Genomic DNA, 27,233 nt, shown 5'->3' with positions numbered 1-27,233 from the left:
AACGAATGATCTCACCTGACACACTTCATTATACTGTGATATAAGGCAATAAGTATTCTCACATGACAGGCGTTGACTGAGATGAGAATTTACTGAATGACAGGATTAAAGCGATTTAAATATAATCTGAGAGGTAGGAACCGGGGAGACGAGGGAGACATGTGCCCCCAATATTTCATTTGGCTTGATTCGTCCCCCACCTAAAAAAATAGACATTTACATTTCAATCAAGTTATGTTCGCCCAAAATTATAGTCTTTCATACGCCATTGTGTACAATAGTTAACAATAAACTACTGGGACTCATTATGGATATATAATAAGTATAATAGTCGTGTTACAGTCGCTCTTAAATGAACAACCAAACAGGTATTCTTTTCGTTCGCTTTTGCTGGCCTACCTTCAAATGGATTGCATTTAAGTCATAGATGAAGGCGTAATTCAGATTCTTCTGCTTTAATTATTAAATAATTGCATCCACGACGAATGACATTAAATCTGAAATCTGTATATTAAACAAGATACGTATTGACGTATTGCTTTACATATTATTTCCTAAAATGGGTGACCACTGGAAAGTTGTCGCCCGGGGAGGGGGGCAGTCAGAGTTTTCAAACGTGTGTACATGTGTGTGTGTGTGTGTGTGTGTGGGGGGGGGGGGGGGGGGGGGAGCCAACCAACTGGTTTACCGATTATCCTATTCAACAGATAAAAACACTTTATAAGTATTGGTCATACCCACATTTCTGATATCTCCTGACGCCTAATATATGTGAACAACAGTGTATTTACTCAAATCCTGTCACGTTTTGTTGTAGCGTCAACCCACTGCTGTCTGTAAACTAAGCTTTTGTTTCCTGAGATAAAACATCAATAGACATTTCACTGCTTATATTTCATTTTAAATGTAAAAATATTAAGGCGTAAATCCGTAAATCCACTAAAAATCCCAGACACCCATCTAGCGGTGCAAAGCATTATTTTTCTTATAACCGAATTGTACTTTGAAAAATGTACAAATCCATACTTTCATCGGTATAAAATTTAGTATTCTGCCTAGGATGTAGGCTTCCCCAACTCCAGGCACCCTGGCGACACTGAAGCGATTGAAAGATGGATGGATTGGTGGCATTAAAGAAAAAAAAATGTGTAGATACACGTAAAGTAAAAAATCCGGTCAAGTTAGAAATAAATTTTGCCGTAGATCTCTCAGTTATAAATAACCAAATGTTATTACTGCTTTTAATTAATCAATCATAAAGTCCCCCCCAGACCAATCTAAAGAACTGATGAAGGTAGGAAAAAGGTGGAATAACAGGTTCATGAGCAAACTGGACCTGAACTAAGCAGGCTGTCGATCCAGGCACTTTACCTTCAAACGTATCGGTGCAGGATAATGGCACTCTCGGGACACTGGACATCTACCGCTACACTGTACCGGTGCCGCGCGCTCCGGCGACAGTGCCACCAGGGGGCAGAAAGCAAGAAACGCAACGACACTTACGTCACTGGGAATTTCCAGCAAGGAAGTCATAATTTTACAAACAGCCGATCTACTGTAATTTCGCGTGCCAGGAGACGCAGGCTCCGTCTTTACTGACTTTCACTTGTCCCGCTGGAAGCTTGATTTTTATTTAATCGGCTGCTTACCTATAAATAAGGTGAACACCTCTTTTGCTCTTGCTAAACCCCGCGGCGCGGCGGTTGTAATGTATTTAATACCATGGGTTATTGTACATTAACCGGTCGAAGGACACTTTGCGATGTGCTGTGGGGAAATGTTTTGCAGCTTTCGCCCGATCGGCTTTAGCCTGCGCGGTCACGCCGACTCCGCAGCCGCGAACACCGACTGATCCAGAGGTAAGAAAACGTGCGGCCACCCGCCATCAGTCTGCAAGAAACACCGGATCTATGATCAGTTTCTTATTCTGACCCACCGGTCATTTGTTGTGATGTCCGCTTCCTATCTGAGAAGTCGGATCGCTTCCAGGTGTGCGCCCGAAAGTGACAGAAGGATACGCTGCCGCTCCTCTGCTTGTACAGCCTTGTTTTGTTTTTCTTTTTTCATTTGTTTTAACCTACGGGCAAGACTGGTCATATTAATGCTTTGCATAAAGTAACACGGAAAGTTTATGCAGGGTAGAGACGATTCGAAAAGTGAAATGTCCTGTAGACCGTAGCGGCGTGGCCGATAACGGATGGCGACCACAATATGATCTCGACAGCCTGTCAGAAAAAATGAATGTGCAATGAGCTACCTTAGTAGAAGAAAAATCAAACTGTAGGTAGAGAGAAGATAAAGTTTTTTTCCCCATTTATTTTTATACAATAATATTTTTTATTAATATTTTTTGCAGGCACCATGGAAACGGAGTCCCATGATCCCGCTTTGGTATGTACCAGGGGGGTCCCGTCCCACACAGCATGAAGCGGCCACGGGGACACTATATGACCCCTAACACAGTGACGGCTGCCTTGATGATTTCTGTATATGTGTGTGGGGAGCTTTTGGCTTGCGTTCAATCGGAAGTTAAATCCACTGTTCCGCTTCGAGCCGCTTTGCTGAAGGCGTCTTCAGACTTTCTGTGCCGGCGATGCCTGCAGACACGAGGAACTTTCCTTGAAGTGCACGGTGACCGCAAAATCCTCAAAGGCCTAATAGCCGATACGGAGCGGCGTCCCTGAAGCTCGCGTGGCCGCTCCTGTCCTTACGGCTTTACTCATGGGGTTCTTACTGACATGCTCTTCATCACAAAAAGGCTGCGCGTTGCTGCTTAAACACTGCCGTCAGCTAGCTGTCATTTCATTCAGCTGAACTGAGACAGTGATTTTACTGACGCAGCAAGGTATACCATAAATATGAATTTCTGAATGTGACATGATTGCACCTTCACAGACAGAGGTATCATGCAAACTTAGCTGGCATCTTTCTCTGTATGTAAAGGAATAGCACAGGGGGAATTCTTCTATCTGGTTATTATTATTATTATTATTATTATTATTATTATTATTATTATTATTGTCGTTGTTGTCGTAATTATTGTGTTTGTACATTATTATAATCATTTTGGTAAACACTGGAGCACAGCCCATCTCTTAAGACACCCATATCTCTTGCTTAAGGTGTTGTGAGGCTGTGTGTGTTAATGATCACAGACCGTGTCTACGTCATTCAAAAGATTCACGGAGGGGGGTGGGCGTGGATCGATTCAAAAAGTTAAGCAACATCGATTTTTTCCATGAGAACAGAACACAAACATGAGGGGTCATAAAAAATGGAAAAACTATAGTTTATTTTTGGAAATTAACCAACCCCCTCTACAAAATCCCCATTCCTACATAGGCCAGAGGGGTACTGACCACAGACCGGTACCAGTCCATGAACTGGAGGTTGTGAACGACTTGGTTAAGATACTGTGCCCATGATCGGAAGGTGGCTGGTTCAAACCCTGTAGGTGGTATGGGGGAGTGATTTCACTGATGGGTTCTTGAACGAGACCCTTAATGCTAATTGCTGACCCAACTTTACGTAGCGTAAATGTAACGTAATGTCAATGCTGATTCTGTAGCAGAATGTTTTCATCTTATGTCTTTTACCCTTTGACAGTATTTAGATCTGGACCCGATGGCCTGGGTGGCCATGGAGCCCTTGGGATTTCAGACGATGCCTCACATGGAATCCATGCGGACAGGTAAGGATGCATGGAGGAGATTATGTGTAGCAGAGTCCCACCAATAAGGAAGCTCCCTTCCTTCTCAGTGGGCATTTCTGAATAGTTAATTGGTGGAACTCTTCTTTCAGTTCAGCTTATCCATAAATTAAGATTCTCTGAGCCAATTAAAGATTTTCCCAGGAAGGATAAGGCTTGAATCGAATTGCAGTGCATTTTAGGTGGACACACATACACACACACACACACACACACACACACACACACGCGCGCGCGCGCACAAGCACACACTAACTAAGGGTCATTTAAGGTCACTGGGTCCTTTGAGTTGTACAGCATCTGGAAGTTGTCACTCCAAAGAGGAAAGATAGGGGCCCGATTCAAACTTGGCTGGCTGTCTAAGAGAGCGCAACTTAGGACAAACTGTGACAGGGCTGGGATGCGTGCTGGTGATCGGAAGGTCACAGGATCAAATCCCTGGATTGGCACAGCCATTTCGCTGCGTTGGGCCTTTGAACAAGGCCCTTAACCCCCTCCAGCCATAGGGAGTGACTCACCCAGCTTTCTAAAAAAAAAATAGCTTGTTTTGGATAAAATTATCTGAAAAATAAATGTTCTGCAAATTTAATTAGTGCAGTGTAACAGGATGACACTTGGCGCTGTGTACACAGCCAGTCATTCTCTGAAGCAGATTAAACATTGATTTTAAGGGCTGGACAGCACTTAGACATGAGGGATTTCGTTCATTGACGTTCCAAATGGAGGAGACGGCGTGGAACCCCCACGTGCACCTCCCAAGGTGTTTTCGCCACTTTGGCCTGGGGGGGTGCTGCTGCTGTTCTGGTAGTTACACGCTGTCTGGATGCTTTTGTGGTCCTGTGGGTGTAGGACCAACAGATGAGACCTTGATGGTGAGACCTTCCTGATCGGGGGGAAGTTTAGATCGGGGGGGGGGGGGGGGAGGGTCACCTCACACCCAACGGCGTAATAAATAGTCAAACGGAGGGTCTGATTGGAACAAACGTGGGTCTGAGTGTTCTGGGTGGTGTTGCCATGGAAACTGGCGTACCTCTGAATTTCCACAGGAGGGTTCTGTGCGGCAGGTGTGCCTGATGCTCGCCGTGCGGTTTACGGCATGGGGAGGATGTGGGCTTGTGAATGTCCCGCGCGCGAACAGGAAAAGGAATGCGCTCAGCTCTCGATATTCTCAGTGAGGTGACGGGTAGCGGAAGTCGAGAACATGGGCCCCGAGGCTCACGCTCTGGCGCGGGCTACGTCGGCCGATAGTCACGTACATTTATTACGTTTCTTATCGTCTTTCCAGAAAGGCAGGGGCGAACATAGTCTGGAGTGTTTCCCTGTGAATCACGTATGTTTGTCATTTCCGTGTGTCATTGCAGGCTTTGTGTTGATCCACAAACCCCTGGACCCCTCCCTGAATCGTCAGGTGTAACTGCTTCATATACTTCCATATATAATGAAATATAATGTTAGAATGGACGGTTAGTATGACAGGTTTAGTGAAATAGTGATGAAAATGTGTGTTTTGTTTCTGTTTTGTATCGTGTGACTTGGGCAACTTGTTAGGGATGTGCGTATCTTGCTGTTGTACCCTTAAATAAGCTCTCTGAATTTACCTGATACAGTATCTGGTTGTCCTAGGAAGAACACGAGTACAATATGAATGACAGACCTAAGATGTTGTATTGATGAAATTGGATTGAAATCGGTGCCGATCCGGCGAAATTTGTGTGAATTTCGGCTGATAATTTAACCACTTTCACCTCTGGAGCAGAAGGCGCTGTGGTTTCCTGTCCCCCCCCCCCCCCCCCCCCCACACACACACACACACACACACACACACACCCCACACACACACACCCACACACACACACACACACCACAGACATGCTTCCTGTCTGCAGTACACCACCCATACATGCACCGAGGACTCAAATTGTGCTGTGAGGAACTCAAAAGCAATGGTGCCCACGTCTGTGCCTGAAACACTTGGCTGCTTCTTCTGGGGGCGGGGGGGGGGTGAACTTCTTATGTAAATAAGTTCTTCCAATATTTACAAAGTTTTCTGTGTGTCAATAATATTTCAGGAACTTGAAACAAATTTTAAGCGAGGGAAAGACAGAAAACTAACGGCGTCTAATTACATTATTAATGAGCTCTTCTATAACAACAATACCTAACCCTCTTAAAGGCACAAAACATTAAACTTTATCTGTTGTTATATTATTGCAAATATTCACTGTGAGAATATCTCATACGTGAATAATAATGAAATACTATGAAACACTTCACATTAATAACATATGAATTGTTGCACGTTTGATCTATGAACTTAAATAAATATGTAAATTATCAATGAACTATCCATGAAGCACATTTATGCTCTTACACTGCATTATGTATTCAGTGTTTCTTCAGGGATGACAGTTTCCTCCATTAACCCAGAACATGCAGCTAACTGAGTGGGGGGGGGGTCTTTACATTGCCTGTTGTGTCTGATTTGTGTGTGTGTGGATTATGTTTATATTACATTGTGGGGACCAAATGTTTTGAAGTTGTGGGGACTATTTTTCAGGTCCCCACAAAGATCTGTGAATGCAATCAAAAAAGTAAAAAGGCAAAACTCTCATGTTTTGTTTGGTTACTTATGGTTAAGGATAGGGCTGGGTAGGGGTTAAGGTCGTCATGTTGGGATTAGGGTTTTCTCCATATAAATGAATGGAGAGTCCCCACAAAAGTATAATTGCATACCTGTGTGTGTGTGTGTGTGTGTGTGTGTGTGTGTTTATATCTCCTGGACTGGCATCCCATCCAGGGTTATCCCTGCCTCATACCTTCGCTCCTGGGATAGGCTCCAGGACCATCGTAACCCTGTGCTGCATAAACAGATTTATGCAGAATATTATTTTGTTTGTGGCTCTATTGGAAATATGCATTTTCCTAGTTAAAAACTGGAAAAATTTCTATAAAGATCTGACCATTCTGAGAGTCACTGCTGGCACCCATTCCTATGATTCCCTGCATCTCATCCACACTCGATGTTGTCCTTCCATGTGTCACATATGTGACAAAGGCACTTTTGTTGCGGTCTGCACTCCAAACGGACAGGCGTTGGGCACAGAGAGGCCGGTGTGCCTCTGACTCGTTCTGAAAGAGTGCTATCAGAAACTCCAGGCTATTCTGGGCCTTTATTGTAACAGGGCACCTGACTCATTACAGTAAATTCCCACTGTGCTCACAGACGTCCAGTGTGCTAAATGCCACACTTGACATCACCGCCAAATTTGTTCATGTGGCTCATGTTTTTGCATTAGAATCGATTAGTGAAGTGCTTCCCAGTTCTTTGAATGCCAGTTCCCATAAAAGATGAAAGTGGAGACTTGTTTTCTTGTTTTATTGAGAACTTCAAATAATATATCAATAAATGTACCTATATATATTCAGATATAACTATGCAAATTTATTATTTCTTGCTTGTAATTTTGTTTGCAGGTAGACTTTAACTACACAATTGTTCATTAGCAGAAATTCACCTAGAACACGTTTCACGTAGAACTCTTTAATCAACATGCCGATCCGTGCCATCTCCCACATCTGATTGTGCCTGAATAGGAAGCAGTGAAGCACAGATGCTGTTAAATCTGGCGTGTCTCAGCTGGTATCGACATGGCATCGCACCTGTGCTTCATATTCATGTGTAATCTGGGTTTTCCCCCCACCACAGTCCAAAGACATGCGGTTTATGTAGACTGCTGCACCCAGACTGCCCTTTTGTGTGTGTGTGTGTGTGTGTGTGTGTGTGTGTACCCTTGATGGACTGGCATCCCTACCAGGATAAATCCTGTCTATGCTCTCTTTGCTGTGGTATGGACTCCTAGCTCAATATTACCTAGAGGTGGATAAGTGTATTCCCCACGGACAAGTCTGTGTTCCCCACGGACAAGTCTGTGTTCCCCACGGACAAGTCTGTGTTCCCCATGGTTATAAACCTGAGTCCCCACATGCCCTGGCATTGAGACAACCAGCGATTGCTCACTGTTAAATACTGCCATGATTTTTCTTGTTGCCATTACAGTCGACGGACTTTACCTCCAAATCACAGAGCAGCCCAAGCAGGTAAGAAGAGTTTGTTATTCTATCAGCGGAGGGGGGAGGGGGGTGTAGTCCTACGGCATGTTAATGGTGCGCGTCTTCTCCCCTAGCGGGGTTTCCGCTTCCGATACGGCTGCGAGGGGCCCTCGCACGGCGGCCTGCCCGGGGCCTCCAGCGAGAAGAACAAGAAGTCCTTCCCTCAGGTGAAGGTGAGTCCCAGGGATGTCCAGCTGTCTCCGCCGGGTTGGGGGGTACGTGCCAGAATAATGCTGACAAATGAATTCTAAATTTGGGGAGTGGGGGGTTATTCCTTATACTGAGAATCTCTCCTGTGGTCAGGCTCTTTGGTCAAACCAGGCTGACATGTTCCTTATACGCTAGTAGTTCTTAACCCAAGATCATAAGTAATTAGTCAGATCTACACTTATTCTATCTGGTCTTTGACGCTGGTGTTTTTTTTGCAGGGTAGGATTTATGGGTAAAAGCCTGTAGATTAATATTCTGTTCAGAGGTCTCACCCTCCTGTTGTTCGCTGCTGACTTTCTATAAAATAAACTATGCATTATTCTGTATATTCCGTACAAGTTTTTTGTTACAATTTTTTTCCCCCTTTGAATCGGTGTTAAGGGCAGCAGGAAGTATACGTCTACCCCCGCCTCCCAGTTCCCCCTCCGGTCTTGCTAGCCGCCGCTTATCTGTCACTCTCCCCGCCCCCACCGGCTTCACTTTGATTGGGAATTTCCTGTCACCTCAGTTAACAGGAAGTGATCACTGCCGTCACAGAGGAAGACGGGAGGCGTTCGGTGTGCCGTCCGTCTTTCGGCCTACGGGCGAGCAGCCGGGGCTCTGTGCGTTTGAGGACAGCACCGCTGCTCGCTAACTAGCCGTCGCTAATTACGCTTTTAGCCTCAGTGCCGCTTAAAGTTTCCCTGAAGACGTGCAGCTCTGGCTATGGGTTTCCTTTTTAATTCAGAATCTCATTCGGACGTTTTCGTTCTGTTTCCGGAAAGTTGAAGCACCTGCTACATTTTCGTCTTTTTTCTTCAAACTGCTGGCTTTTCCCTGAAGCTTCCCTCCTGGAAACATAGAACCGTAGCTCCGTTTTCTACAGAATTTGAACCACAGATACAGTTTCGGTTCATCTCGGATGAGACATGGCAGCCTAGTTCAGGACAAACTTTGATGTGGTTTTGAATCACTGGGTGTGGTAACGGTCAGGGAGAAAGTCTGTATGTAACTAATAATCCCAGATAATACCTAACAATCCCCCACTCTCCATATAAGTGTGAATGCAGTGTGAATTCCAGATGTTTCTCTTGCCATCATGTTTGTCTGGTAGATATATGGGCAGTGGTGGCTTGATGGTTAAGGAAGCGCACTTGTAATTGAAAGATTGCAGGTTTGAATCCCCGACCAGCAAGGTACCGCCCCCAAGCACTGTTCCCCGGGCGCTGAATTAGCTGCCCCCTGCTGTGTCACGAAAAGTCACATATGGGTCAAATGCAGAGGACACATTTCGCTGTGGTATGTTGACACTGATCACCTAATTCTTATATAATTTACATACATGATTTGGGAAGATTGTAAGAATGCAGTTCTTAGAAATGAGAAACGTGTCCAGAACAGTGTGCTGGCAGCATGTTAGTGAGACTCGCCAATACTCACTGGGAGGAGTTCCTGTAGTGACTCACAGTAACTCAAAAGTGGCTGAAAAAAACACCCTGTTATTGTAAAAGGATAACACAAACAAAGGGGTTTTCTCACTTTTTTCTCTTTATTACTGTGTTGTTTTCCTTGAACAATGGTGGCTCTGTAATCGTGTTGTGACAGATGACAGGTACACACACACACACAAAGAGAACCTTCTAAGAAGAGTCTAGGAAGCAGACCTTGAACGAAGACCACAGTCGAAGCGCATTTCCACCCGATGGGTAGATGCCGCCCAATGGCGTGTCGTGCCCCGAAACATCCACCGCTTATCGCGAAAACACCAGCACTTCCTGTCAGATTGTTCGAACGCCTTCCGTAATATCAGAGTCGAAGTGTGATCCCCTCACAAGAGCTCCGTTATCGCATGTGAGATGTATGCAGTTATAGTGGAAACGTGAGAAATTATCTCTGCTAAACACGCGTAATATTTGAAGAGTGATGATAATCTCTTAATCAGGTCTGCAGTGGTCAGTGGGTGCAGTGAGCTGGTATTTACATGAAAGGATTCATGAAGGCATATGAGGTCATGTTCTCATATTATAGATTTTTCACGGTAGTGTTACTCTTCACACCTACGTTGACATTTCACACAAAGGCTCGTGGAATGTTTTCACCGATGTAATCGAATTAAGAAACACGGTCAGCTCTCCTCCGTTTTCGAATAATGGTTCTGTAATCGGAAACCCCCGCTTTGTCAAAGCTCCGAGTCTGAATGTGTACTGCCTGTGATTGCCTGTGCTGCTTTCAAGAAGTAAGCCTTCATCCCTTCATCCTGACTCATGCCAAGGGGCCTTTTGGAGGCTAGAATCAAAAGTCGACCACGGCCGCACTCTGATGTCCCTCGTTGATGTTACCTTTCTCCTCACTCAAAACCAAAATCGTACCCAGACCCGAAACCATCCGACCAATCAGAATCCCATGCACGAGTGAGTTTCACGATGTGCGATGGAGAAATGAGCTGTCTGGGATGGGACACTGTGGTCTGTGGTAGTTTTTCACGCTTGCGTGCTGTTGTGCCAGATATGTAACTACCAGGGCCCGGCGCGCGTGGTGGTGCAGCTAGTGACCTACTCCCAGAATCCTCACCTCCACGCCCACAGCCTGGTGGGAAAGCAGTGCGACAAGGGAATCTGCATCGCCGACCTGCACCCCAAAGACACCAGCATCAGGTGAGGAACTGTGGACCTCTGGCTTGTGGTAGCAGTGCACCCACCTGAGATAACGTTAACGCTAACCTTAACCTTAACCTCAACCCTAAAAGCCTAATTCTGCTTTGGCTTTTCTTTGCCGTGGGGGGGGGGGGGGGGTATTCATCAAAGTAACATCCTCTAGCGGTTATGACAGCAGAGAAAATTCAGGGCATTCTGATAGCCAGGGCTGGACATAACTGGTACGCAAGTACGCATTCACGTTTAAAAGCGATACGTGCCACAATCGATTGTGGTAACAGTGTAAATGTGAACTTATTTTATGTGCATTTGCACTGATATGAAAACAAAATGTAGTGCATTTTAACTTTACACTCACCTAAAGGATTATTAGGAACACCTGTTCAATTTCTCATTAATGCAATTATCAAATCAACCAATCACATGGCAGTTGCTTCAATGCATTTAGGGGTGTGGTCCTGGTCAAGACAATCTCCTGAACTCCAAACTGAATGTCAGAATGGGAAAGAAAGGTGATTTAAGCAATTTTGAGCGTGGCATGGTTGTTGGTGCCAGACGGGCCGGTCTGAGTATTTCACAATCTGCTCAGTTACTGGGATTTTCACGCACAACCATTTCTAGGGTTTACAAAGAATGGTGTGCAAAGGGAAAAACATCCGGTATGCGGCAGTCCTGTGGGCGAAAATGCCTTGTTGATGCTAGAGGTCAGAGAAGAATGGGCCGACTGATTCAAGCTGATAGAAGAGCAACTTTGACTGAATAACCACTCGTTACAACCGAGGTATGCAGCAAAGCATTTGTGAAGCCACAACACGCACAACCTTGAGGCGGATGGGCTACAACAGCAGAAAACCCCACCGGGTACCACTCATCTCCACTACAAATAGGAAAAAGAGGCTACAATTTGCACGAGCTCACCAAAATTGGACAGTTGAAGACTGGAAAAATGTTGCCTGGTCTGATGAGTCTCGATTTCTGTTGAGACATTCAAATGGTAGTGTCAGAATTTGGCGTAAACAGAATGAGAACATGGATCCATCATGCCTTGTTACCACTGTGCAGGCTGGTGGTGGTGGTGTAATGGTGTGGGGGATGTTTTCTTGGCACACTTTAGGCCCCTTAGTGCCAATTGGGCATCGTTTAAATGCCACGGCCTACCTGAGCATTGTTTCTGACCATGTCCATCCCTTTATGACCACCATGTACCCATCCTCTGATGGCTACTTCCAGCAGGATAATGCACCATGTCACAAAGCTCGAATCATTTCGAATTGGTTTCTAGAACATGACAATGAGTTCACTGTACTAAAATGGCCCCCACAGTCACCAGATCTCAACCCAATAGAGCATCTTTGAGATGTGGTGGAACGGGAGCTTTGTGACCTGGATGTGCATCCCACAAATTTCCATCAACTGCAAGATGCTATCCTATCAATATGGGCCAACATTTCTAAAGAATGCTTTCAGCACCTTGTTGAATCAATGCCACGTAGAATTAAGGCAGTTCTGAAGGCGAAAGGGGGTCAAACACTGTATTAGTATGGTGTTCCTAATGATCGTTTAGGTGAGTGTATATGCTAACTCTACTTCATTTGCGGTATATAGGTTAAAATAGAAGGTATTTTCTTGTCATAGCAGCGCAAATGCACGTAAAATAAGTACGCAATCGCGCTTTTACAAACAATGGATTATCGCGCGTATCGTTCGCGTACCAGTTAGGTCGCAGCACCTGCAGCTTTTCAGTTCACAGTTCACTTATGTCAACTTGGACACGGCGCAATTTTTACTTTTATTCTTAATATCAAGTTCATATACAGAATTTTAAAAACAGTTTAATCATATTTATATTGCAATATTTTGATGGTTTTTCACAGGTTGTACCACTTCACATGCCAAAAACACTAACAAATTTATATATATATATATATATATATATATATATAGTTACTCAAATTCCAGTTTTCATAGTTTCACATTTGTTCTGACAGATGCATCACCTGACATTTTTGGACTTGAAGAAATGAAGAAACTACACATATATTGTTTGAAAGTTTTCAAAATATATTTGCATTAAGGACATTTTGTACAATAATGTGAGGCATTCTATGTATTTATTAAGAGAATTACAAAAATGGATGCGGACACAAAATGTGCATGTCCTTCACCTACGTATCATTTCCTTAGAACCAAAATAGCCCGATAACTGTATCCAACCTGGATGAGTCCTTTGATCTTGAATGTTTTAAACCATGTATGAAGAATTCCCACTCAGAGGGTGCTTGTTGCACGTAGGTGTTAACAGCCCCAAAATGCAGATAATTTCAGCTCTGATATAATCAGCTCATCTGCCTCGATGTTTTTGGGAGTTTTGCTTTTATTAATTTTGTTTTTACTGCACATGTTGCAGTTTTCCCAATCTTGGCATCCTCCATGTGACCAAGAAGAATGTCCAGAAGAAGCTGGAGGAGCGCATGACGGAGGCCTACAGGATGGGCTACAACTATGGTGTTTCCATCCACCCGGAGATTGACGCCATCCAGGGGGAGGTCCGTGTGCCCAGGGAGCTTACAGGTTAGCGTTCAGCCCGGGCCGCCATGGCAAGTATGCTGCCGGAAACCTCGGACTTCTGCACTTAAGATGCCCGTCTGTCTGTGTCATACCACCCAAGAGCACCAGCGGACCCTCATCTCCAGCGTGGCCACCAGCCAGGCCCAGAAGATGGACCTGAGTGTGGTGCGCTTGATGTTCACTGCCTTCCTGCCCGACAGTGATGGAGGGTTCTCGCGCCGGCTGGATCCCGTGATCTCCGACCCGATCTACGACAGCAGTGAGTCCAAGCTCCTGGTCAGGACTGGCCAGAACCTGAAAAAAGAACAAAAGTTTAGACTGTACTCCACTCATCCTCACCTTTGAAATGTATCATTTACCTCAAATGCTCTCATCGTAGCATTATGCTATTTACGTCACAACGGCTCAGAGGTGACTTTATTTCTCCAAACAGGCTACCGATGTTAGCTCCTGATAGCTATCGATGATACAAAGAACTTCAGTAAAGTCTATTGGTTGTTCTGATTTTGCACACCCTGAGCTCAAATAGGCCTCTCGCGCCTATGGGGGGGAGGGAGCCCATCCTCCTAGGGCTGGCAAAGTCCCAGTCCAAAATAGCAAAGTCCCAGTTTCTAAAGTAAGTATTGTCTATAGTCCAGGTTTAAATGCGGAAGGTGCAGCTGATGTCATGACAGGCAGGTGAGGAAGCTTCTTCCTTCGGCGGGATGGAGAGGGGGTGCGGTCCAGCAACAAGCAGAGGAGGATGGCAGATGTGTAGTCAGGCTGGGTGGGCAGGCATTGTTCTAAGTTTTGCGATATTCCTCAGATGGAAGAAAGCTGTTTTAATGACGCTATTTATGTAAGCATTCAGAGTCAATAGTGATACCAAGGATTTTAACTTAAGCTTTTAGCTTAAATTGACTAGGCAGTGGTCAAGCTTTATGATATCAACAACACACTGGGCCCAGTAGTAACACCTCTGTTTTGTCAGAATTTAACAGAACAAAGTTACTGGCCATCCAGCCCCTAACTTCAGCCAAGCATCCCTCACTCTGTGACAGCTGTGACAGCTCATCTGTTTTAACAGATGTGTGCAGCTGTGTGTCATCTGCATAGCAATAAAAACTCTGGCTATGTTTCCTAATAACATCACTAAGCCAGTATGTAGAAGGTGAAGAGTAGTGGGCCCAGGACAGAACCTTGCGGGACACCATACTCTGAATCGACTCTCCGGTCGATTCAGAGGATTCATTGTTCACATGGACAAACCAGTGGAGTTCAGTTAAATATGTGCAGGACCAAGACTGTGCTTGCCCTTTAAAACCAAAGACTATAACCATTCCAATAAAATGTCATGGTCAACGGTATTAAATGCTGCACTACAGGGACCAAGACTATGCCTGCCCTTTAAACCCAAAGACTATAACCATTCCAATAAAATGTCATGGGCAACGGTATTAAATGCTGCACTACAGGGACCAAGACTATGCCTGCCCTTTAAACCCAAAGACTATAACCATTCCAATAAAATGTCATGTTCAACGGTATTAAATGCTGCACTACAGGGACCAAGACTATGCCTGCCCTTTAAAACCAAAGACTATAACCATTCCAATAAAATGTCATGGTCAACGGCATTAAATGCTGCACTACAAGGACCCAGACTGTGCCTGCCCTTTAAAACCAAAGACCATAACCATTCCAATAAAATATCATGGTCAACGGTATTAAATGCTGCACTACAGGGACTAACAGGGAAACATAACCATCATCAGCAACCATAAGCAAGTCATTCATGATTCTTACTAGTGCAGTTTTGGTCCTGTGATGTGACCTAAACCCTTATTGGAACAACAGAATGTGCACTGTCTGGGGGTCCCTGAGGACTGTGCTGAGAAATAATGAGTAGATTGTAGATTGTTTGGTTATGTCTGATTTAGAGAAATATAGTGATATTTCACCTTTGTTTCTCTGAAATTGCTCATGAGGGATGTCTGATGTACCTTAATGTTGCCGGTTTCATAAATTCACCTGTGGTTTCTCCAGCTCAGATTGAAATGAGTGTTAGAACACTCTAGAGATGGGGTTTTAGAGAATAAAACCACACACCGAACTACTTCAAAGAGTAGCTCCCGCTCGGTGTTTGATAACATTAAAGGGAAATTAGCAATTGTATATGTTTCGCAAATGTTCGTATGGTCGATGTTTCTTGTGATCTTCCAAAACAGTTCTCGAAATTACTGTTAACCTGAATTTCATAAAATATCCGGTGTGTGTCTTTTTCACTACGTATGACCTGTGGCTAATTTATCAGATAAACCTGTCTATTATCACAAACAACCTGCTGGGCTTTAAGTACATTTCCGGAACTCCAGTACAGGGTTGTGGGGGGCTTGGGGAGTGGTGGGGGGCTTGTGGAGTGGTGGGGGGCTTGAAGCTGTCCCGTAGCCAGGGTACCTGACACACACGCACAGAGACACACACATACACACACACGCACAGAGACACACACATACACACACAAACTCGTACAAAAAAAACCTCACAATCCTGTTACCAACAAGATTCATAAAATTAATACATTTTTGTGACTCTTTGAGGCTCTAGCAAAGTACAGAGTCAGATATTAAACGTATCTGAAATATCTGCCTGTTCCCTTCAGCCTACGCAGGCATATACAGAATTAAGCAAGTGTTCCAGGACTTTCTGTGAGCACTGCATGTCCAAGTGACCCTGTGTAATTACACATGTGTGTATCTCCCTGCCAGAAGCCCCTAATGCTTCCAACCTGAAGATCGTGAGGATGGACCGCACAGCGGGCTGTGTGACGGGAGGGGAGGAGGTCTACCTGCTGTGTGACAAGGTGCAGAAAGGTAGGACCACCGTGAAAGGCGACCAGGAGGTGCAATTTGAGGAGAGACTTTTAATGCATTCTGGAAACTGCAGCGTTAGTGGAGTTGCACATCAGAGGGTTTTCATGGGTTCAGATTTGTTCAAGAAAGAATTAATTTTTTATTTAAGGTGTACATATTTCAGTAAGCAGGGTCAGCCTTGGAGCAATTAGGGGTTAAAAGTCTTGCTTAAGGTTCCGATGGTGAAATCACTCTGCTGACGCTGGGATTTGAACCCTATCCGTACCCACTGAGCTACTTGCCACCGCATGAGAAAGTATTTTAAATTCTCCAGTGGAGCGTTGTGTCGCTGTATCTAGGAATGTTATTAGGAATTAGCAAAAGTTTATCAGGGTACGGGATCGGGCCCAGTATCCAGAGTATCCGGTTCTGTAAGGTAATATTTGGCAAGCCACATCCGATGAACAGCCAGTCTAAACAACACGGTTAAGCTGGAAGTGGCCTCTCTGCTGACAAGTACAGCCAGCATGCCAACGAAGATGGCACCTAAGTGGGGGTGGTGTCGCCGACCAGCATGGGTCTGTCACTGGCTCGATGCTGCTTGGCTTCCTGCCCATCGGCTGCACATCCACCTCCCACCGGCAGTCTGCAGCATGTCTGCGCAGCTGGAGGAAGTTTCCCGGGCCAGTGTTGAGGGATTTTCCCCCCTCACTGTTCATGTAAATTTAGGGGAAGGAAGTGAGTAGCAGGGCTGAGGGGGAGCGTGTCAGGCGCTGGGGTGGGGCGTTTGTGCCACAGTGAGGACAGGGACCTTTCTGGCATATTTGCAGACGAGCGCGGCCCTGATACAGGTGTACGAAGCTAAAGATTTATGTCCCTGAGGCACAAGTCCACAAATACCTACGGAAAATCATTCATTTTCCAACTAGACAATGACCTTAAGCACACCTCGACGTTATGTAGTAAGTATTATCTTGTGAATAAGGAATGAGATGGGGTGCTGTGACAGGTGACCTCTGACCTGAACCCTTATAGAGCTGGTTTGGGATGAGTTGGATCAAATAGTGAGAGCAAGGTAGCCAACTTGTGCTCAAAACCTGCAGAAATTCTTTCAAGACTGTTGGGGAAGCATTCCAGGTGGCTACATTTGGAAGCTTGTTGAAAGAATGCCAATGCTGTCATCAAAGCCAAAATGGGGTTATTTTGAAGTGTAAAATTTGAGAAAAGATGTTGAACATTTCCCTTGGTTGTTGTAAACTTTGATATGTTTCACTTCACTGCCTCAAGGCCTTTAAAGGTGGCTGTATACTACAAACGACGTTTGGACAAAATGTAAGCGAAACTGATTGGCCCAAACAGTCTCATATGTAAAATGACGCCACCCCCTTGTTCGCTCTGTGTCACACCATAACCCTAGAGGGTGCAGAATGCTTTCGATATAACAGACCCATATACAGAGGGTAAATAAGAGTATTGTGGTGAGTGCGTGTCTCATTTTAATAAAGGAGATGACAGCTCTTTTGGAAATGTAAGTTGCGCTCTATTAACAGTCACTATTAGTCTAATACTAGCAGCAACACAGACAGGGAAGCCAACATTTTACACATCACTCATGGTTAAACACTAACAAAACACACGCATTCCCCGGCAAACATTGCACGGTTACATGTACTATTTACAACATGAATAAGTTGTTTATTGATGTGCACGGTGCTGTGCAAAGCATGCTGGAAACTGCATAATTAGTCCTGCTGACCAATTCTGCGGCGCCATATTTATGTTGGCCTATCGTGGACAGTGGGTGGGATCAGAACGAATGGAGAAATTTGCCTTGAGGACTCTGCACAAGCGGTGTGCCGAAATGTCGATCACTGAGGAGATTACGGCACATGTGATGTCGTATTTCAGTTGAAGTATATGGCCACATTTACTATAAGGCAAATAATGTAGAGACAAATGCATCAATAGCAGGTGTGTGCAGACTTGTGAAAAATGGATGTGTAGGCCTCTGGCTACATATTACAATCACTGTGATTTTTTTAAAGCTCACATCTTTGCATACTAATCACCAGAAATTTGGAGTCAAGATTGCAAGAATTACAATAATTGCAATGATTACTGGAGTGCAATTTGATATATATCAGATTATGTGCTTTGAAGTTGGGTTTTGTATTTATAAGAGGAAACTGTATCTGCATCACCCTTCGAGATATTACCTACAGGCAGAATTTACCATCTTCCCACAGATACATTTTTCCACAGATACCAGTTATGGATTTTTGAACATCCATGCAAACCTTTCAGCTCTTATGTTAAAGATGCCATAGAATACATTTTTTTCCAAAATTGTTCTCTGGTGACTACACAGAAGGTATATGAACTTGGTTTGGTCTAAATAGTCCAAAAGTGGTTTTACAAGCCCATTTACAACCCATAGTCCAGCCCTAGGATGAAACAGGCTGTTTTCTGTTATTTGGTGAGCTCATTAATACATGTTTATGAGCTCTGATTAGCTGGTTTGCAGTGAAGCACTGCGATGGCTCACAAAGAACCAACACAGATCACTACAGGCGAGGTCAAACATGAAGCGTTTAGGGATCCAACCATATATGTTTGAGCCAGTGTTAGAGAAGGAATCGGATGTCAAGGGACAGCTGTCTGAGTGATAAGTTTTGTCATTTAATGTTTCCTGGAACAGTTTGCCGCTTGTAACTTTAATAGTCCCACTTCAGCCTAGGCACAATGTTAGCATAATCATAGCTTTGTTTTCAGCATTGTAACAAGAACATTGAAATTATTTTTCCCACTAATGATTTTATGATGCTGGCTTCTTCATGCAAGTTTTATCAAGAACTCCAAGCACCAAGCTCAGCAGCTTGTAAATGTGCCGTTTGTAAGGAATTTGGAGTTTTTTTTACTGCAGTGTCGATTAGATATTTATTTAGCTAATCAAACGTACGCTGTAGGAAGTTCCGAAGCCTCTTGGCAATGTCAGCATCACAGACTTCGCAATGTTGTTCACTATTCCCCTGCTAAACTGGACTGCATTTTCCCAAAAGCATAACTGCTAGCAATGTTAGCGACTTACATAGTTAGAGCCATGCAACAAATGGTTCAAGCTATGTTAGCTGCTAACGTGAGCTTTTGGGAAATGTACTCTTGACTTGCTTGTTAAAGATGAACATCAGCCATGTCTGTTGACAGTTTGGTTTTGTTAGGAAGGGTATGAAAAGTACCGACATCTCAAACAGCACACCCATGCATGCATCCTGCCGTTTTCGCTGCTGTCCTCCACTTCGTTCTTCACAATTCATGCAGAACTGTTGAAGTCCGAATGCGCATGTCCATTGAGTTTGAAAGTGGGCTGGCATGTGTAAAGTTTGGGGGCGTGGCTAAGACTGTTACATAACAGTCTACGAATTTCAAAACAGCCTGCAGATTTTCATTCTATGGCACCTTTAGTGAACTCAGAGATGCTGGTCTGTGTCTTTAGATCCTAGATGTTTGATCCATGGTCAGAGGTTCTTAACTGGAGTCAACCAGCCAGCAATAGGCAGAAGAATGAAGAGCGTAAATGGTCAGTCTCTGCAGGACCTGACCCAGGGCGCAGATGTGTGCTTAGCATGTGCATGATGGTATGGCATGAATGGACTGCCAACTCGCATGATTCCCAGGAAACAATGTGGCTGTGAATCCGGGGGTGTCCTGTACCATTTTACTGGGAAAGGTTGACTTGAAAGGGGCGAAAGCGGGCATCGGGGGATCTGAGCCCGGCCCGTCGTGTGGAATGGGTCGTCCCTCCAGGCCTCGCTAATTCCCCTTGAGGTTCAGGAAACCGCTGGCCAGACAGAGTGGGAGGCCCGTGAAGACTGTAGCGGGGGTGGGGAGTGTTCCCGTTTGACGCTTCGCCTCTGTCTCCGTGGGCAGATGACATCCAGGTGCGGTTCTACGAAGACGACGACTCGGGGCTGATGTGGGAGGACTTTGGGGACTTCTCCCCCACTGACGTCCACCGGCAGGTATGTCGCACAGCCTGGAGCTGGAAAAGCAGCATTATCCCGGGTCGTCTGTAAAAGCTGCGTGATGTGCCTAAGCTGTCACCGTCACCTTTCTTAGTGCTTTCCTTTCTAATCTCCCTTTTCTCCCATCTACATTTCTCCCAGTTCGCTATAGTCTTCAAGACCCCCAAGTACCGAGACCTGAACCTGCAGAAGCCCATCTCTGTGTTCGTGCAGCTCAAAAGGAAATCGGACAATGAGACCAGCGAGCCGAAGCCCTTCACCTACCACCCGCAGGTCATAGGTATGGCCGGATCCAGCAGACCCCGCCCAAATCCACCGGCTTTCTGTGCTCCTGACCTCGTGACAGTCTGGAGTCTTTAGTAAAGATGGTCTTTTCATGGTTACAGTCTTTCTTCCATATACTGCAGATAAAGAAGAGGTGCAGAGGAAGAGACAGAAGACCCTCCCCAACTTCCAAGACTATGGAAACCCAGGAAACGGAGGGGGCGGTGGGCTGTACAGAGGAGGTGGGGCTGGCCCCGCCGCTGGTGGAGGTCCGGCTGGAGGAACAGGTAGCCGGATCTGTCATGGGAGACATTGCAATCCTTGAATCTGAAAGGAGGAGACAAATGCTCTCATGGAATTATAGAGCATTATGCAAACCTGATGTCTCCTTAACCTGACTGAGACCTCCTGCAGCCTCCTGGAAGCCTCACTGAAGGGGGTCAATGCCTTTTGAAGTAATGCAGCTGCATTTGCCTTCCAGGTCATGTCTTCTATCAGGGTTACTCGAGCTACAACAGCTACGGCAATGGCTATGCCTTCTCCCACGGTTCAGGCGGGACTGGGGGCACTGGGGGCGCTGTCGGGAATGGCTTAAAGCACGGTGAGAAAAAGGGCACCGATGGATCTATTTCTGAGATGGTTGCTGATTTTGAGATTTTGATGCTTATTTTGAGTGTGTTTTGCAAATGTACTGTCTGGTCACTATAATGGCATATAGAATCGTGAACTGGTTATCATGGTAGAGGGTGCCCGCCTCTCTCACTTTGCGTCTCCAAGGACAGGCTTGTGATTGATGTCCCTTTGTGACAGCCTGTCACGGTCCTGAAGGCAGCACCGGAGACGACAGCAATGGTAATCCCAAAGATAATCCGGGGACGGGATCAGGAGAGGGAAGCCACAGCCGGTGGACAGGGGCTGAGATCAGGCATGGCGAGATGCAGAGGCGGGCCACGTTGGAGCCCAGGCCGGGGCCTGAAGCCAGCACAGTCGCTGCACCCCTCGAGGAGAACCACAGTGCCGGTAAATTGAAGCAGAACTCTGCAAGGTCCCCACTGGCACCTCCAGAATGTTTCAGCTGCAGTTTCATTCTCCTATGCATAGTGGCTTAGTGGGTATAGGTGTTGCCTCACATCCCCAGGGCGGGGGGTTTAAATCCCGCCCCTAGCTCTGTGTGCGTGGAGTTTGCTTGCTCTCCCCATGTTGCATGGGTTTCCTCCAGCTTTATAACTGGCATCTCTAAACAGCCAATGCGTAAATACATATGGCACCCTACTGAGGGTGTGTCAGGCAGCTCCATGCTGCCTGAGAGAGGCTTCAAGCCCCTCCACCCCTCCCCAGGATAAGCAGCTATAAGATGGGCAGATGTCTGTTGGTGTGTGAGGATACAGAGCTCAAGCTGAAAACTCCCACCACGTATTTGTCTGTGGCTCCCATCTGTCAGCAGCAGCATTCGAGTGGATGAGTCATTTCCTAACACGTTAATAACATTTTCACGGTGTGGGTCGGTGGCTCCCTCTTACATGCAGGGCTCATGTCCGTCATTCTGTGTCCATGGCTTTGCCACGGAAGCCTATGTTTGACAGTGCTGGCCCGTTAAAATCGAGGAACACTGAATGGAGCCAGGTAATATCCTTCCTTTTCAGGGGGAAATGGCAACCAGAGTTAAACGCTATTGTTCTACATCATTTCCTCCTTCAGGGATCTATAGAGGGGCGGGGCCACAGCTGAAAGCTGATTGGCCCCCTCCCCTGTCATTCCCTGATTCAAAACGTGTCATTGGCTAAGGATAAGGTTGGTCGTTCAGTACAAATTATGGCCCCTCTTATGCCCCCTGACTTTAAAAAATGAAGTCCCTGCTTCTTCGCCCCTCCCTTGCTGTCTTTCCCTACTGAGCGGAATGGGCGTGTCTCACTGGCGAATCCCTCATACATCCCCTCCCCTTCCTCCAGATGCAAGCCACTGCCCCCCCCACTGCAGAGACAAGCCACATTGCACAGCAGAGATCGGTGATGAGGAAGTCAACCCCCTGTGGGCCACCCCAGCTGAGACGGTGAGGTTCACTAATCGTGGCACTGTGGTGGGGGGGGTAGGTGGGTGATGTCATCGTTACTAGTGAAAAGTGACTAACAAAGCCTGGGAGGAGCACTTCCGGGATGACAGCACCACTGAGTTAACACTGCCGGCGTTCATTAGCATGGGCTGCTCACTCCCTCTGCAGCGAGAGAGTGAATTCTATCAAGACCAAAACCACACACCTCTACAGCAGCTGGCAAATCAATAACCACTAATTCTGTGCCTTGTCCATCCCTCTGCCCCCCCCTGCCCATGTAACCACCCGCTGATCATGATCTGTACTAAGCACATTATTTTGCGTATGGATAGTACTATGCAAAAATCTTTAGATGAAATGTTTGACTGTTTATCTAGTTAGTAAGTGTTAATTGCTAACAAATGTTAACTGCTAAGATGACCAAAAAAATTCTTTGTCTAAGAATTTTGCACAGTTCTGTATATAATTTATGTTGATTGTCCTTGTTGGTTTTGCATGACACCCTGACGTAAATTTCTCATATGTAAAAGTACTTTGCTGCTTCTCCTCCATGTTGCATCAGCTCTACCACTTATGGCTACAATGCCCAACTCATCTTTCCACATTTTCCCACTCTGCCATTCCATGATTTCCCCCCTTTTGTTGTCCATAGCGATGCGACCCCCCCATCGAGGTTTCCCACTCCCCCATGACACACCCAGAAGGTAACTTCACTCGCCAATGCTTTTGGCATTAGCGCTAGCGTCCTTGGGGCATGGAGGAGGCTGACATCCCGTGGCCCTCAGTGAACCGTGCTGGGTTCTCGCAGGCTCCACAAGGCTGTTGGGGACGGAGTCCCGGCAACGTGAGCTGAGCTGGGAGAAGCTGGTTGGCCATGAAGGGCAGATTGTCCCGCCCTCGCCAGCAAGGGCACAATGCGGTCGCTATAAGGTACGGCGTCCTGCCAGACTGCCCTAAAATGAGGCCTCTATCCATGTGCATGACATCAGTCTTATGCATCTCTACTGACTCCACACTACCGCACCCGCCCATCGCTATCTGCTCAAAATCTATATGTGGGCTGAAGTTGTTGAGTAAACCAGCAAACATCAGCTCACTCATTTCACTTTTTGGCTTATGTTCAGCTTTGCCCAAGTCGTACTGTAGAAATTGTACAGGATAATAGAGTAGTAGGTGCTTTTCTCAGCGCTATTGCTAACCCGTGACAGTGGCCTGACTCATATGTGTAGGATGCACAGGGGTTCATGATGTTTCTGAGACTGTAGCTTTGAGTTCCTGCTGGGGCGGCATGGTGACGGCTTCTCTTCACTGTAGGTGTCCCATGATACTCAGGAGGAACTTCTGGAGGCTCTTGGGACGGCTGTTATTAGTCTGGCACTCTACACCCTGCAGAAGGTCATTTTCCAGGCCTTCTGGACCACCTGGAATTTGTCAGCACCCTCTGATTTTAACCAGATCACAGGTAACAGAAAAGGGACATAATCTACGTGGTTTTCTCTATTCTCCTGTCCTATAAAAATTCACTTGACTTGGATTATACTGCGGCACTTGTTTTTAGAGGTTCTTAGAGTAAAATATGTCTTTGAAGGGTAACAAAGCAGTTACGTGCAAATCAGCCTTAGATTACGAGTCTGGTTTGACTAAGATGCCCCCTGCTGGCCATCAGCAGTTTTATTGTCCTTTGGATTTCGCTAATGTCTGTAAATTCCTGTGAGAATAAGATTTGATCGCTGCATCGCAGTTCTCTAAATGAAACAGCACCCTGCCCTCTATTGCTTGGTTGGGTTGTCCTTCCCTTGGTGGCCTCTGGGGACAGTGCGGTTATTTGCAGTGCGTCTCTTTGTAGACTCGCTTGGGCTGCACATTTCAGTGTTTTTGTGGTTAAATTCATTCATTCAATTCAGGGGGAATTTGACTCTGAGATGTTTCCTTAACAACAAACCAGTGGGGGCATTCTCCTGATGCATATCTGTCCTGATAGTAGATTAAGGTCATGGCCTAGTCACGCAAAAACCAAAAAGATGTGCAATAGAAGTATTTTTAACCTGAATTTCTCCAGTAAATACAGCTGTACGAATACAGAACATTATAGTGTTGATACTTAATTTCTGCTTGTGTGAGTGAAGCTGGGAGGTCACCACTCACCAATTAATATGTAAGAGAAGCATGCTCAACCCCATCAGCCAATAGGAAAGCAGGATGCTTCAATTTATATGCCTGCTAAATGATATTTTAATCACGTGACAGCACCCTTTCTGGGACCAACCTGGATACAAGTTAATATGTCACAGTACAATATTGGGGAAATTTCTGATATTTGATGTGATTTGTTTGTGATAAATATGACAGCGTAAAAATGTTTTAGTGAAATTTAAACCCCACTTACGAATTTTTTCACCAAGATTTCTAAATACAGCCAGAACTGTATTGTAAAATAATAATATATCGTAAAGGGCGGTATAATGTCTGGGCGGTATGACGATATGAAAGTGGCGATATTGCAGGGTAACATGCACAATGCCCATAATGCTCATCAAAGCAGAACATGTTTATGTTAATTATATCGCCATCTTAGATCCTGACTTTTTCATTCCCCTTCTTTGTACTTCTCTCTTCCTCCCCATACTTTTCAACTTTCATCCATCATTCTCGCCTTCACCCGCTTCCACTTTCACAGCTTTCCGTCCTTATCAGGACGTCACCCTAAAGGGGCGTGGCTCCTGCCTCGAAGGGGAACACTGATCCTTAACCGTGGCCCTGCGCTAGCCTGGGGGGGGGGGGGGGGGCAGTACCTGGACCTCTCTCACTATGGACCATCTGCAGCTTATGGCGGAGAAGGCAGAGTTCGTCTGCTAGAGACAACCTGAAGATATGGCAGACACACGCAGACATTTTTCTGAAGGACACTTAATAACTTACATTTAAAGATGTGAAAGCATGCTCTGTATGAATTACTGAGCTCACCTACTGAAAGTACAAGCATAGTGTCAACTGTCTTACTTGAATAGAGGGAAATCCTATTGACAATTTCTACAAAAATGTATCATTGTACACATGCTGAAATACATCAACATGGTTTCAAAGATACATTTTACTATCACAAGGAGTCCTGTTTGGACTTTGTACATTTATAAAGCTATAGTACCAAGTTGATGGGCTACAGAAATGGAGAAAATGTTCTAGTTCTTCTGCTCCAGCAGGGGGAGCCAGAGCGCAGCGAACGTCAGAATGGACTCTGACTTAGTTGACGTTGCCATGCACATTGGGCTTGATAAAAGTCCTGGTTCAAGAAAGACGGTGAGTCAGATTTTCTTTTCATGGACTCTGGGTGCGAATTCCCTGAACACCAGCACTTCCTACATAGCTGGACAGAACCTGACAGAACCTGAAAGAACCTGAGAGACTGACGTCCCAGATGCCTCTTCCCACCGCCGACCAGCCACAGCGGCGTCACTCTCCGTTTTTGTAAAAAACCAGAAGCCGTGACAAACTTTATTTCAGCCAAGATATTTCCTGCTGCATGTTTTACGTCAAATGGTTACACCTCAAAGACAAACCTTTTGCCTGTAAGGCAGTTTTATTTTCACTTGTTACTAAATTGCCTTTGTTTTGTACCTGTTTGTCTCCTCTGCCTCTTGTTTTGCCATTTTTGCCTGGTTTTTCAACATATACTTTTCATATTATATCGGATAAGATATTATTGTAGACAGAGGGGATGTGGTTCCTCTTCGCCTGTAACTTTGCCTGCTGAAATCTGAAAGGCCCATAGATGCTGGATGAATAATGGTTTGTAAAGACAAGTTCTAGTTCAGACCTGGAGGAATGTAGTCTGTACAACACAATGAAATACTCCATGTGATCTATGAAACTGATAAACAAACCCAATAGTTAGGCTACAATAGCCTGGTGGGTTTTGTTTGTTTTTATAGGCCTTTGGAAGGTGGAGTTTTGTTTTTGCCAGTAATATTAATGCCAGTATGGCGTAAACTGTTATATTAGGTATTCATGTATTTTTCATGTATTCATGGAAAAAAAGCTTCAGATGTCTTGCATGTATTAAACCATCTCACCACTGCCACCTGGTCTGAACTGGGAGATGGAGGATATAATTGAACATTTGAGTATGTTTTCATGTTTTTTTTCATTATAAAAAGTGGAAAAAATAAAATGCTTTTCTAACTCATGCAGTCACTTTTAAATAAAAAAAGCTAATGGATAAGCACATTTTTAAAAATAGATTAAAAAAAGACTAACATCTAAATTGTTTCCAGGACCTTTGCTGTTATACCTTTGAATAAGTGACATGATTCATTTAGAGTAAAATGCCAGTGTATAATTTTATAGGTTATAAAAATACGGGATTTACATGTTAAAACAGATCCTCAGTAGAAAGTAAAATGCAGAAAGTTTGCCTCATGCTGAAACATAAAATACACTAGTTACTTACGCATTACAGTGGGCTTTAAATATATTTTTGATGTTTAAAAGGCATCTTACAGAGACACAGAACAAGGTGTTTGAATTGAATTCTTCAAATGCTTTATATCAGTTTTTCCCAGCCCGGTCCTTGGGCACCCCAGACATTTAAAGTTCTTCCCAGCAACCCGATGGAAGGAGCAAAAGCATGGACTGGATGGGAGACACTGCTCTGCATGATTCAAGACGTTAAAGAACATAAAGTACATGCACGTGAATTGCTACCCCGGATTCTGTGCTACAGCACACCTGAACGTGCCACTTCTCTCTGCCTATAGCCAAACACACAAACGTGTGCATCTACTGTCTCCGAGAAATAAATCAGTCAACAGTTTAAACATCTCTAAATTACAATTGATC

The 27,233-nt window shown here is 45.1% G+C and overlaps 1 protein-coding gene across 1 annotated transcript; it reads left to right on the top strand.

Moving 5' to 3' along the window:
* The first annotated feature begins 1,495 nt into the window (after positions 1-1,495).
* On the top strand, positions 1,496-26,580 carry LOC111853948 (nuclear factor NF-kappa-B p105 subunit-like). The gene is made up of 20 exons (XM_023831413.2): positions 1,496-1,660; positions 1,789-1,859; positions 2,357-2,391; positions 3,607-3,691; positions 7,767-7,807; positions 7,894-7,992; positions 10,514-10,662; positions 13,070-13,233; positions 13,331-13,489; positions 15,978-16,082; positions 19,989-20,080; positions 20,225-20,363; positions 20,491-20,634; positions 20,829-20,948; positions 21,158-21,367; positions 22,297-22,397; positions 23,050-23,101; positions 23,206-23,327; positions 23,712-23,859; positions 25,075-26,580. Exons 3-20 carry the CDS (start codon positions 2,362-2,364, stop codon positions 25,137-25,139), a joined length of 2,025 nt encoding a protein of 674 aa, XP_023687181.2. The 5' UTR covers positions 1,496-1,660; positions 1,789-1,859; positions 2,357-2,361; the 3' UTR covers positions 25,140-26,580.
* The last annotated feature ends 653 nt before the right edge of the window (positions 26,581-27,233 follow it).

Source organism: Paramormyrops kingsleyae, chromosome 12 (genome assembly GCF_048594095.1).
Source record: "Paramormyrops kingsleyae isolate MSU_618 chromosome 12, PKINGS_0.4, whole genome shotgun sequence".
In the NCBI taxonomy this organism is placed as follows: domain Eukaryota; kingdom Metazoa; phylum Chordata; class Actinopteri; order Osteoglossiformes; family Mormyridae; genus Paramormyrops; species Paramormyrops kingsleyae.
This window is presented reverse-complemented; position numbering and strand designations above follow the sequence as displayed.